The sequence below is a fragment of the Artibeus jamaicensis genome, unplaced genomic scaffold, assembly GCF_021234435.1.
Source record: "Artibeus jamaicensis isolate MK-2021 breed Jamaican fruit bat unplaced genomic scaffold, CSHL_Jam_final contig_477, whole genome shotgun sequence".
NCBI lineage: Eukaryota > Metazoa > Chordata > Mammalia > Chiroptera > Phyllostomidae > Artibeus > Artibeus jamaicensis.
In genome coordinates, this window is record NW_026521854.1 from 7,119,000 (window position 1) to 7,133,979 (window position 14,980).

Sequence of the window (14,980 nt, forward strand, 5' to 3'; positions counted from 1 at the left end):
CCCTACTCTTATTCACCCACTTCTCACCTGATGACTCATCATTCATTAGGCGAAAGATACTCATTCATAGTCCATCTGTCCACTGGTCCCCAGACTTATCCAACCAGGGCCCTGCTTACCACCCCACTCTCGAGGTTCAGCCCCAAAGGCCACCTGGTCTGAGGAAAGCAGAGATGGCACAGATAACTCTGACCCATGAGGTCGGGTTGGGAGGTGACCAGAGGGAGAGAAGTAGTTAGGGTCACCAGGAGTCAGGGAGGGCTTCCTGGAGGTGGAGATCTGTGGTCCTCCTCCAGAGGCCTTCCCTGCCTCTCCTCTGGGTTGCCCCCGACTGTCTCTCACTGTTGGACCAAGTCACCATCCTTTCCCGCACCAAAACGATGTTTCCATGCCCTCTTGCCCACACACCCTCTGTGGTTGCCTATTGCCTTAAGTACAGCTCGCAGGCTTGATCCACCCTCCAGTGTCCCCTCTCCAGCCTCCCCCGGCTTGCACACCCCTCCAGTCTAGACACCTCTATCCATGATGTTCCATCTGCTGGGCACACACTTTCCTGGCCCTGCACCTGTCTCTGCCTATGCCCAGGCTACCTCTTAGACTCCGGTCATCTGTTTCCTACATTATGTCATCCATCTTCCCATCTCTGTCTGCTCCCTCCTCCCCAGGTGGTCCTGGGTGCACCCACCTGCCAGGGCTTCGGGAGCAGGGCTGCGGCAGGGCATGGTGGGGCTTGGGGAGAGGCTGTGGGTGGGTGAGCCTGGGAGGCTCTCGCTGGACGACAGGGAGTGGTGGAGGCCAGAGGAGAAGCTGCGGCTGGTGTGCAGCACTGATGACTGTTTTGAGATCTTCTTGAAGAGTGACTTCCGCCTGTGGGTGAGAACCCCGTGTACTCCAGCAGCCCTGCCCTGGGCAGGAGCTTTGGGACTGCTACCTCCAGTGCCCCCCACCCTGGTCCAGCTGATACAGGTTCCCCCATCCACACTCCCCGGCTGCTCACCGGTCCTGTGTCTCACGCCGGTGGCTCCGCTTGCTCCTGCGTGCCATGCGGCCCTTGGCCACGTTCTTTCTGGCAGGGCCCACCTTGATGGATGTGTTCTCCAGGGCGGTAGTCCGAAGGGCGATCTTGTTGTTGCTCTGTAGGAGTGAGGGTGAGGGGTCTCTCCTGTGTGCCTCCATCCCATGAGCAACCCCCCCCCCAATCTCCTGCTTGTGCTCCAAAGCCCCAGATCCTGTCCAGTTGTGGACCGAACAATCTGGGCTAAGGACACGTGCCCACATCTGCATGCCCATCTGATGAGCTGTCCACCTATGAGCTTTCCTGCCCCCTCCCATGTCTCCCCCTCAGGCCTAAGCCCCTGAGGGCATCTGACCTGAGGGAAGCAGAGATGGCACAGACCCCAGGGGATCAGACAGGGCTTCCAGGAGGAGTGGCTTTTAGGATTGAATGTTAGGGGCCAAAGAAGGAAGCATACCCTGGTTGGATGGAAGGGGGAGAACAGGGCCTGGGCTTGGGAACAGTGGTGTGGGTGGAGGGAGACCCATGGAGAACCAGTAGTAGAGGCCAAGGGGTGGTAGGGATACTGGGAGCCCTGAGGGTGGACAGGGAGTGGGGGTCTTGGGAGCCCCGTGGGTGGGCAGAGGGGGTGGCACCTTCAGCAGCAGCTCAACGACATCCATGTGTACCAGCCCCAGGACTGACTCCCCATTGATGTGCGTGATGAGGTCTCCGGCGCGCAGGCCCGCCTCATGGGCAGGGCTCCCCTCCTCCACACTCTGTGGGGAGATGGCAGGGTCAGTGGTCAACACCAGAGACGCCAGCAAGCTGCTGCTGTTCACTTGCCTCAGTTTCCCTGATGTTGGGGGCTTCTCAGAGAAGGGACGGGCCAAGCCCTGGGCTGGGGGAGGGAGGACAACCCACCCACTGTGCACTTGCCAGCATGATGTGTGAGCTTTGCGCTCACTCAGGGTCTTTGTCGCCCTGTCCAGCCCTGTCCTTCTTGTCCAACCCCCTCATAACTGACAGGGACGGCAAAGACCCAGGGGCACCAGCTCCCTGTCCCGGGCCCCAGGCCCTCAGCTGGGCACCCCAGCAGGGCACGGACAGCCCCACGCCGGGCCCAACTGGCTGTGCCCATCCCAGGCCAGCTCACCCAGACGACATGGTGCACCGTGTAGACGTCACTGTCACCCATGTAGACTCGGATGGCCCGCAGGCTGAAGCCATACTTCTTGCCAGAGCTGTGGATGACGATGGGTGGCCGCAGGCTGCCGCACACGGGAGAAGGGTCTCGACTGGGAGAGGAGTCTCGAGAGGACGGGTTCGAGGACAGCGAGCGTGGGGATAGGGGGCTCATGAGGGGGCCACCGCTGCCATCATCTGCAGGGATGAGGGTTAGGGAGGGGGTCACTCCCTGTGGGCCCCCCCGTAGAGTGCCTTCCCCTTCTACCACGCTGACCACTCTGGCTGCTTCGCTGCTGCTCCGTGCTCCAGGCGTGGTCTGTCTGCCAGGCCTCTGCACGTGCCATGATGTGCCAGTCCCCAGGTCTCCCTTCCCCTCTCCTGGGGCTCAGGCCAAACATCAGCTTCTGACACCCCAGCCAAAGCAGACCCCAACCCCCTGGTGACAATGGATGTGGACAGATGAGCAAAGACAGGACAGGGCCCCGGGCATTACCAGCTGTGATGATAAGTGACAGAGCAGACACGGAGGCTGACTTGGGCACGCAGCCCCTGCTCGGGGAAGTCCTGCACTTCTCAGGGGCTGGGTCTTTGGGGCCCCCCAAGCGGTGGCCCCGGTTGGCATCCAGAGTCCGTGGTGTGGAGTGTCGGGCACCGGTACTGTTGCTCCGTAGACGCGCCTGACTGAGGGCAGTGGGGTCGGCTGGGGGGTAAGCAGGGTCGGGCGTCAAGGCCGACATGGACATGGTGCAGCCTCTTGGCCTTTGCTCAGGCAATTCCCTCTTTCTGTGTACCCTTCCTATAATGGTCTCCCCAGAAAGCTGCGTTCTTCAAGTGCCTGCTTCCAGGAATCCTTTCGCCCACTCATCAGACCCCTAGCTCCCCCTCTGGCAGCTCCCAGGCCCATCCCTCTCTCCTGTCCCGTCCTGACCCAAGGAAGCTGGAGACTCCTTAGGGACCACGCTGAGGCCTGAGGCTTCTCCGGAGCCCTGACCTCTCCTATCTTAAATGCTCTCGGAAAAAGTCCTACTCATCCTTCAAAACCTATCTCAAAATCGTCCTTTCTCTGGGAAATGTTCCATGATACCGCCCCTCCCATCCTCAGCACCACCTACCGGAGAGGCTGGAGGGCTTGGGTGTCACTGGGGTGGCTGCTGGGGGTAGGTCAGGCTCCCCAAGAATGAAGATGGGCTTCTTGGGGCCTACAGGGGCTGGGCTGGCCCCCTCATCTTCTGACGAGAAGGCAAACTTGGGCATTGTGTCCGGGCCAGTGGCGTTCGAGAGAGATGGGCCAGGTCCCCGCTCAGGCTGGGAAGAGGATGAGTAGCAGGTGGAGCCCGAGGATGTCCAGGACCTTAGCCTGAGCAGGGAAGAGCCCAAGTCATGCCTGCCAGGTACCCACACCTCAGGACACCCAGTCACCCCCAGTGGCCACATCTTAACTCTCAGCCTAGAGTCAGGGGCAATTTGAAAGTACAGAGTGAGTTCCCTTGCCCGCTCCATTCTTTGTGTCTACCCAGAGAACTCTTATTCATCTTTTAAAACCCAGCTTCCAATGCCCACCCTCTAGCAGACATTGATTATTTCTGCTGAGTATGGACTGTGAAGGAGGAATCAGAATTTTTTAGCAAAGAGTATTCTGGGCAGAGGAAACAGTGCCGACAAAAGCCAAGCCGTGTGATGGTACATGGCTGCTCCGTGTTTACTGTGGTTAGAAAGGCCAAGACAAAAGGAGTAATGATAGGGGCTAGACTGGCAGGGGTCAGACAGGTGGGCCCATACATTTGACCCTTTACTCTTAGGCCACTAGGAAGCTCCTTTCAGTGTTAGATTTTGTGGCTCCACCTCCGATCAGGCTTGGAAGCTGGATCTGCTTATACTGCCCAGCCCACCTACCGGACCTCAGTGCTCAGCCGGCGGCCATACTCCCCGTCGCTACGCTCCCACCCTTCCTCCCGGTCCTCGCTGAAGCTCCGTTCGGTGAAGGTGGGGGTCGGCTGCACAGCCAGGAACTCAGAGCTGCTGTAGACCTGAGAAGTAATAAAAAATAACAGCAATAAGAATGGAGGCAGGAGCCACATCCACTTCCTACATACCCAAAGCTTCCCTGTGATTCACCTCCTTCAATCGTTACTTAGCACGTCCCTAGAGACAGCAGAGTCTGCGGTCCACTCTGCAGGTGAGAAACCGAGGCTCGGAGAGGCCCGGAGACCAAGGGGAACACAGCCGGGGTTTCCGTTGATGACCCGGACAAGCTGCCCAGAGCCCAGCCCGCAGGTAGTACAGAGGGTTTTTGATCAAATTATAAACAAAGGAAGGAACTTAAGTTTGTGAGACTATAAAATGACACTCAGCATAGGCACTCTAGTGACAACTGCCAAAAAGTGGAAACAATCCAAATGTTCATCAGCTGACGAAGGATAAAACGATGAGGTCCATCCACAGACGAATGTCACTCAGCCCTAGGAAGGACTGAAGCACGGACACACGCTACGGTGTAGATGAGCCTTGGAAGCCTCACACCGAGTGAGAGGGAAGCCAGACAAAAGCATGTGACTCTGGCTACATGAACGTGGGGAAGAGGCAAAGCTGCAGAGGCGGAAAGCAGACTGGTGGCTGTCGGGCTGGAGGAGTGGGCGTAGGGGGCGACCGCTCACGGGGACGGGGTCTCCTTCGGGGTTGATGGAAATGTTCTGGAACTAGGCAGAGACGATGATTGCACAATATTGTAGATGTGCTAAATGTCAGTGGCTTGTACACTCTAAAACGGCTAAAACGGTGTATTTTATGCTGTATTTACCACAGTAAAAAAAAAAACGCCCCAAACCAAACATGTTTCCTGAGCACTAGCTGCATCTCAGCCGGGGGCCCACCTTGCTGAACCGGTGGGAGCAGGATGAGAACTGGGGGATCTCCGCGGACGACTCCTCATCATTGGTCTCATCATCCTCAGAGCCCAGGTGCCGGTACCGTTCCAGGCGCGCTGCAGGAGGGAGAGCACGTGCAGCCATGTGAGGTGGCTGAGAAGGTGGTGAAGTGCGTGAGGAGGGTGTCCCAGGCAGGGTGCGGCAGGGGGACCACCAGGGCACAGGCCTCGAGGTGGGCCCAGCATGCCTCGTGTGTTTAGGGACTTAGGGACAAGAGGCCTGGGTAGCAGAGTGAATATCTGGGATTCCCTTCTATCCGAGCTGTGCCCCTAAAAGCTGTGGCCCGGTTGGTGGGAATCCGTGCGTCTGAGCCTTAGTGTCTTCGTCCTTGAGACTGGTTGCCTGGAACTAGGGAAACTGTGCACCTCAGATGTAAAGTATCCTTGCTTTGCAGAAGAGGAAACACACTTAGAGAGGACTTTGGACATGGCCAAGATCACACAGCAAGTTCTGGAGGAGGCACTGGAAACCAAGGGCATTTACTGTGTTTGGCCGGAGCCCTGGGTAGGGAGAGTCCACAGAAGTACCTGTGGGGACCCCTCCACAAAAGCTCAGCAAGGTGCGCCACCCTCCCAGCCAGGGTCCCATGCTGGGAAGCCGAACCTGCTGGAAGGCCTCAGGCGAAGGTGTGCCACTCTCGGCCCCTTGGTTTCTCCTCCCACCGTTTCAGGGGGGGCTGCACCTCCCGACCCCAGAAGCATAGGAAATCCCAGCCAGGGGGGCACACTGCACCGGCTTCTCGGAAAGCTCAGGAAGTCAAAGCTCTAGACCCAAGGCCAGGAGCCCAGCCTGGGCAGAGACCCTAGCAGACGCCCCTGTCCCCCCCGCCAGGTCTCCTACTCACTGTCGAAGTAGCTGGTGTCGTCCTCGGCTTCAAGCTGTGGCACAAACTCGGCCTTGTGTCGCAGAAGCCCTGCCCAGTCCAGTGTCCAGAAGAAGGGGTGCTGCTTCACTTCATGGGTGCCACCTGCAGACATGCCTGGCTGAGCCCGGCCCTCTGAGCCAGTGGGTACCAAAACTTGGCCAACACAGAACCAGAAAGATGGGAGGGGGGAGCCAGCCACTCTTTAACAGCCCAGAGAGGAACCGAGCTGGAGCTTGAACCCAGGCCCTGCTCTTCTGCTGGATTCTCAGATAACCACCACCCGTAGAAACCCCAGAGCCTTAGAAGGGCCTCCTTCCTGGGCCTTGTCACACGTTTCGGCTCCATGGAGCAGAGCTGACGGCCTGAAGGTGTCCTGTTCCCAACTCTGGCCCCACTGTTCTCTCCTGTGGCCAGGCTTCACCATGAACACAACTGCAGTGGCTGGCAGTGTTAATGGGTTAATGCACAAGTCTCAAATAGTTCCTTAACTATGCACTAGGAGGCTGGGAAAACTGGAATAGTGGGACCTACTGGGCTGGGCCGTTGAGGACCTTAGGACACAGCCCCTGGAGATCTTGCAGGCCCACATACTCACTCAGCCTCAGTGCCCCTGTCTGTACCAGACCCAGCTACCTGTGATTCCTTCAAGGTCTCGTGCTAATTCCTGGCAAACTCCTATGTATCCTTCAAAACTCCAGCTCCGAGTCCCTCCCCTCCATGCAGCCTTTCAAGTAGAATTCTTATTTTCCCCAGCCTCCACACACACCAGTGCCAAGACGGTCCAGTGGGTTCTGCCGGAGAAGCCTGGTAATGAGGTCCTGGGCATCAGCTGGAAGGGCCTCCTCGCCCTCTGGCCACATGATCTCATCTAAAAGGAGGGGAGGGAGTGAGAGGGTGGGGAGAGTTCTGCCGAGCCCCTCCCCTCACTCACTGTGCCATTTGCTCCTCCTCTTGTTCAACACACCAGGGTCGGTCCCACTTCCCAGCCTTTGTTCTGAGCACCCTCCCCTCTTCTATGTCCACGGCTACCTCTCAGGCCTGCAGGTCTTTGCTCACAGGTCCTCTCTGAGGCCTCCACAGCTCTCATTCAATGCAGTGCCCTGGCCCCCCGCCCCTTCCCTTTCTGCTTTTCCTTCTTGGCATTTTTGGCATCTAATTGCTCCATAATTGGCTTATTTGTCTCACTGTCCATCTTGCCTGCTGGGCAGTGAGTGCCAGAAGGGCTGTCCATTTTTGTCCTCAGTTGTGTGTGCAGATGGGGCCAGCCAGGCACACCACAGAGGCGTGGCCCACCCACGGGGCTGCTCCCTTCTCTAGCGCAGATGGGGAACGGGCTGCCCTGAGCCCCGGGGGGTGGGCAACGTACCACTGACCACCTGGCCGAAGAGTTCCTCAGGGGTGTCTCCAAAGAAGGGCACACAGCCCACCAGGAACTCGTAGAGGACGATGCCCATGGCCCACCAGTCCACCGGCTTGCCGTAGCCCTGGCGGAAGATCACTTCGGGCGCGATGTACTCAGGTGTCCCGCACACCTGGGCCAGGCAGAACGGGGAAAATGACGATGGCCCCCAGCCCAGGAGAGACCCCAGGAGAGGCCGGGAGGCTGGGCCCAGGCTGGGAATAAGGGTTTGGTAGAATTAAAGGGGACAGTCTATTTCCTCCTTTTTGCTGCCAAGTTTTGCCATGTCCTGGGGTCAGGCTCCAGATGGAAGGGGCCCAGCACTCCGGGGCACCTGCCCGCCCACCTGCTTGTCCATGAATTCTCTGGTGTCCTTCTCAATGTGGCCCTCGTAGAGGTTGGTGGCCATGCTCATGAGCCCGATCTTGGATAGGCCGAAGTCGGTCAGCTTGATGTGGCCGAGCGAGGTGATGAGCAGGCTGTGGGTGGGCAGGCGGCACACTCAGGGCTGCGGCCCAGGCACTGGCAGCTCCTGCTGCCCTGGAACTCGGCTCTACCCAGGGTGGGCTGGAGACCCCCAGGGGACAGAGAGGTCCTTCTGGTGCACAGCCACGTTATCACAAGAATCGGTGGGTCTCGGGCACTATTACAAGTTTGGCAAACATCTCTGTGCACCTACTAGGTACATCTGGTGTTGCTATTGAGCACCTACTGTATACTTTGCTATGCAAAACTAAATTTCCTAAGAAGCACAGCATTTCCCAACTGTGCGTTAAACCATCTCCTGAAAACCAACTTGGGGGGCAGGTATCTACAGAGTGTTTTTGTGCCAGCGTCCATTATTGTAACATATCAAACACTTTGCAAGCACCTACTGTTTACCTACCATGTTGAAAAATGAACATACCTTGAGCACCTGGTGTATACAGATACAAGTCTGTGCCCCTCATGAGTGGACCCATTGTTTAAAAACTCACACATCTACCACGTGTGCTGCTGTTTAAGTCTTCTCACCGAAATATATAAATGGTTTGCTATGTGACAGAATCATATGCTGTTTCTTTATAAAGTCATGTTTTCACGTACCTCCTGGATACCTCTGCAGCTGAAAAATAAATGTCTGGAGAGCTCCCTGTAGAACTCTCTGTGTATATGCAGGTTGTTGGATGAGTCATCTATTTGGCACCTACTGTGAACCTCAACTCTGTAAAGAACAATTCCATGCACCTATTATGTGCATCTGCTGCTTTTGAAAAATAAGGGGTCTTTCCCGAGCAACCCCTGTGTGCAGCAGCTGCGAAACAACCTATTGGGTGCAGCCACACGTTCCACCACCAAAGCCATGTTAAGACAGCCAGCGCTTCCTGGGCTCCTCCAAGCACACCATCTAAAAAATGTTCATCTCTTGCCCTGGCCAAGTAGCTTGGTTGTTAGAGTGTGGTCCCAACATGCCAAGGCTGTGTATTCCATTCCCAGTTGAGGCACGTATAGGAATAGACTAAAGAATGAATCAATCAGTGCAACGACAAATCAATGTTTCTCTCTCAAATCAATCAGTAAAAAGAAAGAAAGAAAGAGAGAGAGGAATACACAGTTCCCGGTTTAAAAAAAAATCATTCACTTCTTGAACACTTGGACATTTCTTGGCCCTCTGGCCCAGCACGACTGGGTCCTTATAGACAGGGGAAGTCTGGACACAGACATGAAGGCAGGAGGAGTGCCAAGTGAGCGCTGGGGTGATGCTGCCACAAGCCACGAAACTGCCAGAAGCTGGGAGAGAAGAGATCCCTCCCTGGAGCCTTCAAAGAGGGCGTGGCCAGGCTGACACCTTGATCTTGGACTTCGGGCCTCCAGACCGTGAGAATAAATCTCTTTTGTTTAAGCTGCCCGGTCTGTGGTATTTTGTTAAGGCAGCCCTAGGGAACTTATGTATCTTCTCTTGATTTTGGGGTGTATTTGAAACTTTGCAAGTAAAAACGAAACAGTATTTTTCTCAAGCACCTGTTGTATGCGCCTATCCCTCTCTCAACCCTTTAAGGCCGGGCAACTTCCTGCCCCATCTCGCAGATGAGGGACCTGAGATGGGCAGGCCCTTCACTGGGGTCTGACCTGAGAAGCTCAGAGGACCCCATCCCACTCTGGGATGATCTCAAAGAGGCCCATTGGGCACAGAGCTTCCTTAGGGCATCAAGCATAGGCCTAGGTATACGGCAGGTGCCAAATACATATTTGCTTTGTTTTCTAAGCCTCTTGCAAATTACGAGATGCCCTGAAAACATGCAGGGCTCCTACTGCTTATGTTCACAACTCCACACAGCAAGTACCTGAGAAACATGGGGTTCTTGCTTCGTATCCAGAGGGCACTCAGTACACGGGTGAGCCCTTTCCTCTGTACACCACAGGTGCTCAATTCGTGCAGGGGAGAGTGCTTTTAAAATTATGTAGGGGTTACAAAGCATGATTATTCACATTCATGCTCACGTCTCCCCCCGTCACCCATAGAGAACTGGCACATAGTAGGTGCTTACTAGGTGCTAGAATAAAATAAACACTCTAAGACTCTCAATAAACATTCGTCTCTTCCTTTCCTGCACTAAAACATAACATGTGCTCAAGACACGCATAGTCCCTTTCTTCACGTTTAAGTTCTAGAAACACGCATGCTCCCTTTCCCTGAATGTAGCTGGTGCCTGAGCGCAGGCTGCTCTCCTTGTGCAGCGGCAGCTCTGAGTGCACGATTCCTTCCTATGTTCGGTTTATGCATCCTAAGTGCACATTTGCTCTCCTTGCCTGGCCCCTGGCACAGTCCTTTCCCTGCATACAGCAAGTGCCTATTAAATAACTGTTCTCTCTGTACACACCGGGTGCTCAACATGTGCAAGGTCCCTGCCTTCTTGCTAGTAGGGACCCCATGATGCCAAAAGAATCCTGATAGGTGGGACTCCTGAGCATTTTCAGACCCTACTGAGGCACCACCCCCGTGCCTCTCTGGGTCTCACCCCTTGCATGGCTCAAAACCCCACCCTCAGCCCTCCCGGGCCCCATTCCCAACCCTGCCGGTGGTCCCTGAAGCCCCAGTGGCTCACTTGTCAGGCTTGAGGTCCCTGTGCACAATGCCGTAGTTGTGCAGGTATTCAAGTGCCAGCACCGTCTCCGCAAAGTACATTCGGGCCATGTCCACGGGCAGCGGGCCCATGTTCTTCAGGAGTGTGGCGCAGTCACCCCCTGCAAGGGGCCAAGGTGCTCAGGAGGCATAGGCTGTACAGCCCACCCAACACCTCTGCACCCTCCCTGCCTGGTGCAAAGGTCCCCAGTGGTACAGAACCAGGGTGGAAAACTGGGGAGGGAATTGGGGAGGGTAGACCCTGCCTCCTGCTTCTCGCCCCCGGGGCAGCAGCTCTGTTAAGGGCGCCTACAAAGTGCACATTCTCTTTCCTTGCCTGGCCGCACGCTCATAAATGGCCGCTCCTGCACTTACCTGAAAGCCCTGCTCTATCCTGAACTGCAACCTGAAGCCAAAACTCCTGAGCCCTCCCCTATTCTTCTAGCCTCCAGGCCTCTGCCCACCAGTCTCCCCTGCCTAGGAGGTACATCCTTCCCCCATCCTCTGGGGTCCTGCCCTCATGCTCTTCTTTGGGATCCCCGAACCCTGATCCCCCATTCTAGACTGATGGTCCCCAGGGCAGTCTGGGAACACAAGAAGATTAGAGCACATAGCACCCTGGCCCAAGGACGGGCTTTCTCCTGGGAAGAGGGTGAGTTCCCTGTTGCTAGAGGCATACAAGCCGGAGGGACCGCACCTTCCACATACTCCATGACCATGCAGAGGTGGCGCCGGGTCTCAAAGGAGCAGAACATGCTGACCACAAAGGGGTTCTCGGCGAAGGTGAGGATGTCACGCTCCACGAAGACCTGCTGGATCTGGTTGCGCAGCATCAGGTTCTGCTTGTTGATCTTCTTGATGGCAAAGCGCTGCCGAGTGTCCCGGTGCCGCACCAGGTAGACGGCCCTGGGAGGAGGTCCAGGCTTGCTGAGGCCTGAGCTCAAGGCCCTGGCAAACCCGGGACACAGACCTGGGCCCAGGACCCCATCTGCTGGGCCATGGCCTGTGCTGAGCTCCCCACCTGGGACACCTTTCTCCACTCACGACCCCTCTTCCCAGGTTTGGGCTGCCCTCCTTGGTGCCCTGTAAATGGACCAGACGTGGCCCTGGTGTACTGGCCCTTAGAATGTTTATTTATTCGCACCGGGCTGAGACCCATTAACTCAAAATCCCGCACCACACTCAAACCAAGTTAAATATAGTCTAAATGAGCCATTTGGCACCTTCTGGCTTTATATACCTGGTGAAACTGCACCCCACTCCTCCCAGCCACAGATAAGCCCTGGGGCTGTAAGGAACCCACGCATGTTGTTGCTGCCCTTTGGGGCTCTCTGACCCACAGACTCGCCACCATGCCATTGGCCCCCTCTCCCATCTTGCTCTGATGGTCTCAGGCTGTCAGGCACTCTCCACACCCACCCCTCTGCAATCTGTCAGTGACAAACAGGGCTCACTGCATGCCACTGCCACCATGTGGTCACCTTTTCTCCCGATTAGAGCCTGTTACACCTGGACCAGGGATGAGACCATCTGTAGCCATGCCTGGCTGTGTTGCATCTCCTCGTCCCTCTGCAGGCCTCAGTTTCCCTGCCTGTACACTCAGAGGCCGTGGGGCCTCAGGCATCCCCATGGGTATGTGAGAAATGGGCCCATGGGGGACCCGAGAACTCACCCGTAGGCCCCATTGCTAATGAGCTTGATGGTCTCAAAGTCGCTCTCGCACGGCTTCCTCCGTGAGGGGCCGACCAGGGCATGGCTCTGGGGGGCAAGAAGGGTTCAGGGTCCTGGCCCCCTGAAGAGTGGGCTGAGCTCTTCTAGCCCCCAAGTCCTGGTGCCTGATCCAAACTTCTCCAACTCAGTGTCTGAGTTTCTGAGCTTCTGCCAAGCTGTGCCCTCCTCCCAGAAAACTACACATTCTCCAAAACACCTTTCCGGTGCCCCCTCCAGCCCCACCTTGCCCTTCCTACACAGCACAGAGATCTAACTTCCCCTGCCTTGCCCCCATAGCCACAGGCATTTGTCAAGCACCAGTCACACGCACTTCTGCAAACCCAGACCCTCCCATGGCTGTCTGGTCTGCCCTGAAAAAAAATAACACAGGTGTGGGTCCCCATAGCCCTGTGCCTTACCTCCAGGGACTCGAGCGCTGGGGCTTGTCCTCTGTCATCGAGGTGACTCAGAGGCACTGTCTCTGCAAGATGAGGGAGGAGCCTTAAGTGGGGCCTCCGCATCTTGTCTATCACCCAGAGATGTCCTGGGGCTTCCAAGGCCCATCTGGGACTGGGAACGTGGAGCCTCCCCTGACCAGCTCCCAGGACACTGCCAACGAGCCCCGACTGTCTCCGAGTCACAGGCGAACCTGGGCGAGCCTGGACTAAACAACTGAGGGGCCGTCCAGGAGGGCTAGCAAGCAGGCTCCGGCTGCTCAGTCTTCATCAAGCCCTGGATCCCAGCCCTGGGCCAGTGAACACCAGTTGTGACCAGCCTCCTGGTGACCTAACAACTTCTAGCTCACGGTGTGGCCCAGGGGGAGCCCCTGACAGTCCAGTCCCGGGGCTTGGCAGAAGGTGGGAATGAGCGGTCCCTGAACTGTAAGCTATGACAGTGGCAATGAAGAGTGTCTCATGGTCCCAGAGCTAGGCTGGGATGTGATGTGGCAGAGCCTCAGGGGTGAGCGAGGCCTGAGCTCAGATGCAGCCCCTTCCATCCACAATGGGCCCCCCAGGGGCTGGGTAGGTGATCTGCCCCCACAGCCTCAGCAGCCACCTGCCTGGTTACTTCCTGTTCCCTCTGACACCCGGCCTCCCCCAGCGCCACCTGCGTCGTCTTCCCTGGACAGACAGGAGGATGGCTTTGGCCACAGGGCCAGTCCGCCAGTGCTCAGTCTCGGCACACCTGTGTCTGATGCCCTGCTCGCCCTCATCCGCCTAGAGCCTCAGTCTCTCCAGCTTTAAGTGGGGATAACGGCAGCCTGGCCTCGGACAACACAGAAATGACGCTGGGTGGGCACCGACTACTACAGCCAGGACCCGCCCACCCCCTTGCCTCCCCAGCTTCCCTGTTTTCTCTGCTCCTCAGCTGCACCCCGTCTTTGCCCTTCCAACACACCAGGCATAGCCTCACCTCAGGGCCTTTCTTGTTCCCTGCTTGGTTCTCCCCCTTTGCTTCCCTGGGTCAGCATCTGGTCACCTCTCCATCCTCAGCTTGAGTGTCGCCTCCTCTGACCACCCCCGTACCGGGCAAATCCAAGTTCCATGCTTCCCTCGTGGACCCCCGTTCCCTGGCTGTCAGGGGGAGTTTGTCCCTACAAGTGGCCCCGCCCGACTCCCAGTCCACCTCTAGGGCCACAGTCGGATGAAACTGGGAACAGGCTTTGTGAATTTGCAGGACAATGCGAATGTCATTGCCAGTGGTGGTCCCCTGGTGTCCTGGCGCATTTCAACTTGGCATTTGAGGACACTGACCACCCAAGGCCCTGGCAGGTCAGGGGTCCAATGTGTAGCCAACTGACCCTGGGGTCCTGGACGCTTCACCCACAGAGGGTCCCACAGGTGACCAAGGGCAGGAAACGGAGAGACAAGGACAACGTGACTCTCCTTCAGCCTCCTCCTTCCACCCTGCCTCACCCGACTCACCCTCCAGGGGGTCCTTAGCCAGGCCCAGCTGCCCAATGATGTACTGGGGCAGGTCCGTCTTGATGCCCTGGCCCTCTCGAGCCTGGCCCTCAGCAGCCTCCAGCAGGTGGTAAAACTCCTCAGGGTCAAACTCCTGGGGGTGCAGAGGGCTGGTCGGCTGAGGCTTGGTCTCACCGCCGGGCGTCCCCAAGGGCTGTGCCTTCTGTCTGGAGCATTGTGACCAGGGGCTCCAACGAGTCCCTGGGGTCAGCTCCTATACCTCCTACAGGAAGCCCACCCCAGCCTGGCGGCCTCTCAAAGCCCTACACAATGGGAACTGTGTTTTGTATCTTGGGGATCTGCTCTCATCTCTGCAAGGCCCCTGCCTCTGGCCATGTGAGGGGACTCACGAGGCACTCGAGGAGCCGTGCAGGCCGTGAAATGATGATCAGCAGCTTCCGGACCAGCTGGACAATGAAGCCGACCTCCTCACTGTCCGAGCGCTCCCGGGCCTGGGGGCAGGTGGGCAGGACATCACTCGTTGTTGGCCTTGTTTCTGCCCCGCCCCACCCAGGACCTCCAGCCTCCAGCCCCCCAGCCACACACATCCTGCAGCAGCCTCTCCAGCTTCTCTTGCATCTCTAGGAAGTAGCGGGAGGTGACAAGTGCCTCTCCGGACTTGGCCAGGCAGTCTCGGGCCAGCTCGACGATCTGATGGTGGATGAAGCCCAGGACGCCATCGGCCAGTGCCAGCCGGGCACCGGGTGCAAAGGCAGTGAGGAACTCCTGCAGACGGCCCTCCATCTGGGCCGTGGCCTGGGCAGGGGAGACAGGCGACCAGTCATTGCACAGGACTGGGGAGCAACGAGAGCAGAAGAGACAGCGGGAGAGAG

At 57.3% G+C, this 14,980-nt stretch overlaps 1 protein-coding gene across 7 annotated transcripts in view; it reads right to left on the reverse strand.

Annotated features, from left to right (window-relative positions):
* MAST3 (microtubule associated serine/threonine kinase 3) overlaps positions 1-14,980 on the reverse strand; it is a 34,347-nt gene that overhangs the window by 2,163 nt on the left and 17,204 nt on the right. For all 7 annotated transcript variants that reach the window (XM_037142024.2, XM_037142020.2, XM_037142019.2 and 4 more), the window contains 19 exons: positions 14,694-14,903; positions 14,498-14,599; positions 14,109-14,241; positions 12,603-12,664; positions 12,146-12,231; positions 11,171-11,379; positions 10,457-10,595; positions 7,717-7,849; positions 7,338-7,503; positions 6,738-6,839; positions 5,951-6,073; positions 5,053-5,162; positions 4,076-4,209; positions 3,295-3,539; positions 2,676-2,882; positions 2,151-2,377; positions 1,651-1,773; positions 998-1,134; positions 686-867 (listed from right to left, as the gene is read on the reverse strand). In XM_037142024.2, coding sequence (XP_036997919.2) covers positions 686-867; positions 998-1,134; positions 1,651-1,773; positions 2,151-2,377; positions 2,676-2,882; positions 3,295-3,539; positions 4,076-4,209; positions 5,053-5,162; positions 5,951-6,073; positions 6,738-6,839; positions 7,338-7,503; positions 7,717-7,849; positions 10,457-10,595; positions 11,171-11,379; positions 12,146-12,231; positions 12,603-12,664; positions 14,109-14,241; positions 14,498-14,599; positions 14,694-14,903 — 2,830 coding nt within the window. The remainder of the gene's footprint in view (positions 1-685; positions 868-997; positions 1,135-1,650; positions 1,774-2,150; positions 2,378-2,675; positions 2,883-3,294; positions 3,540-4,075; positions 4,210-5,052; positions 5,163-5,950; positions 6,074-6,737; positions 6,840-7,337; positions 7,504-7,716; positions 7,850-10,456; positions 10,596-11,170; positions 11,380-12,145; positions 12,232-12,602; positions 12,665-14,108; positions 14,242-14,497; positions 14,600-14,693; positions 14,904-14,980) is intronic.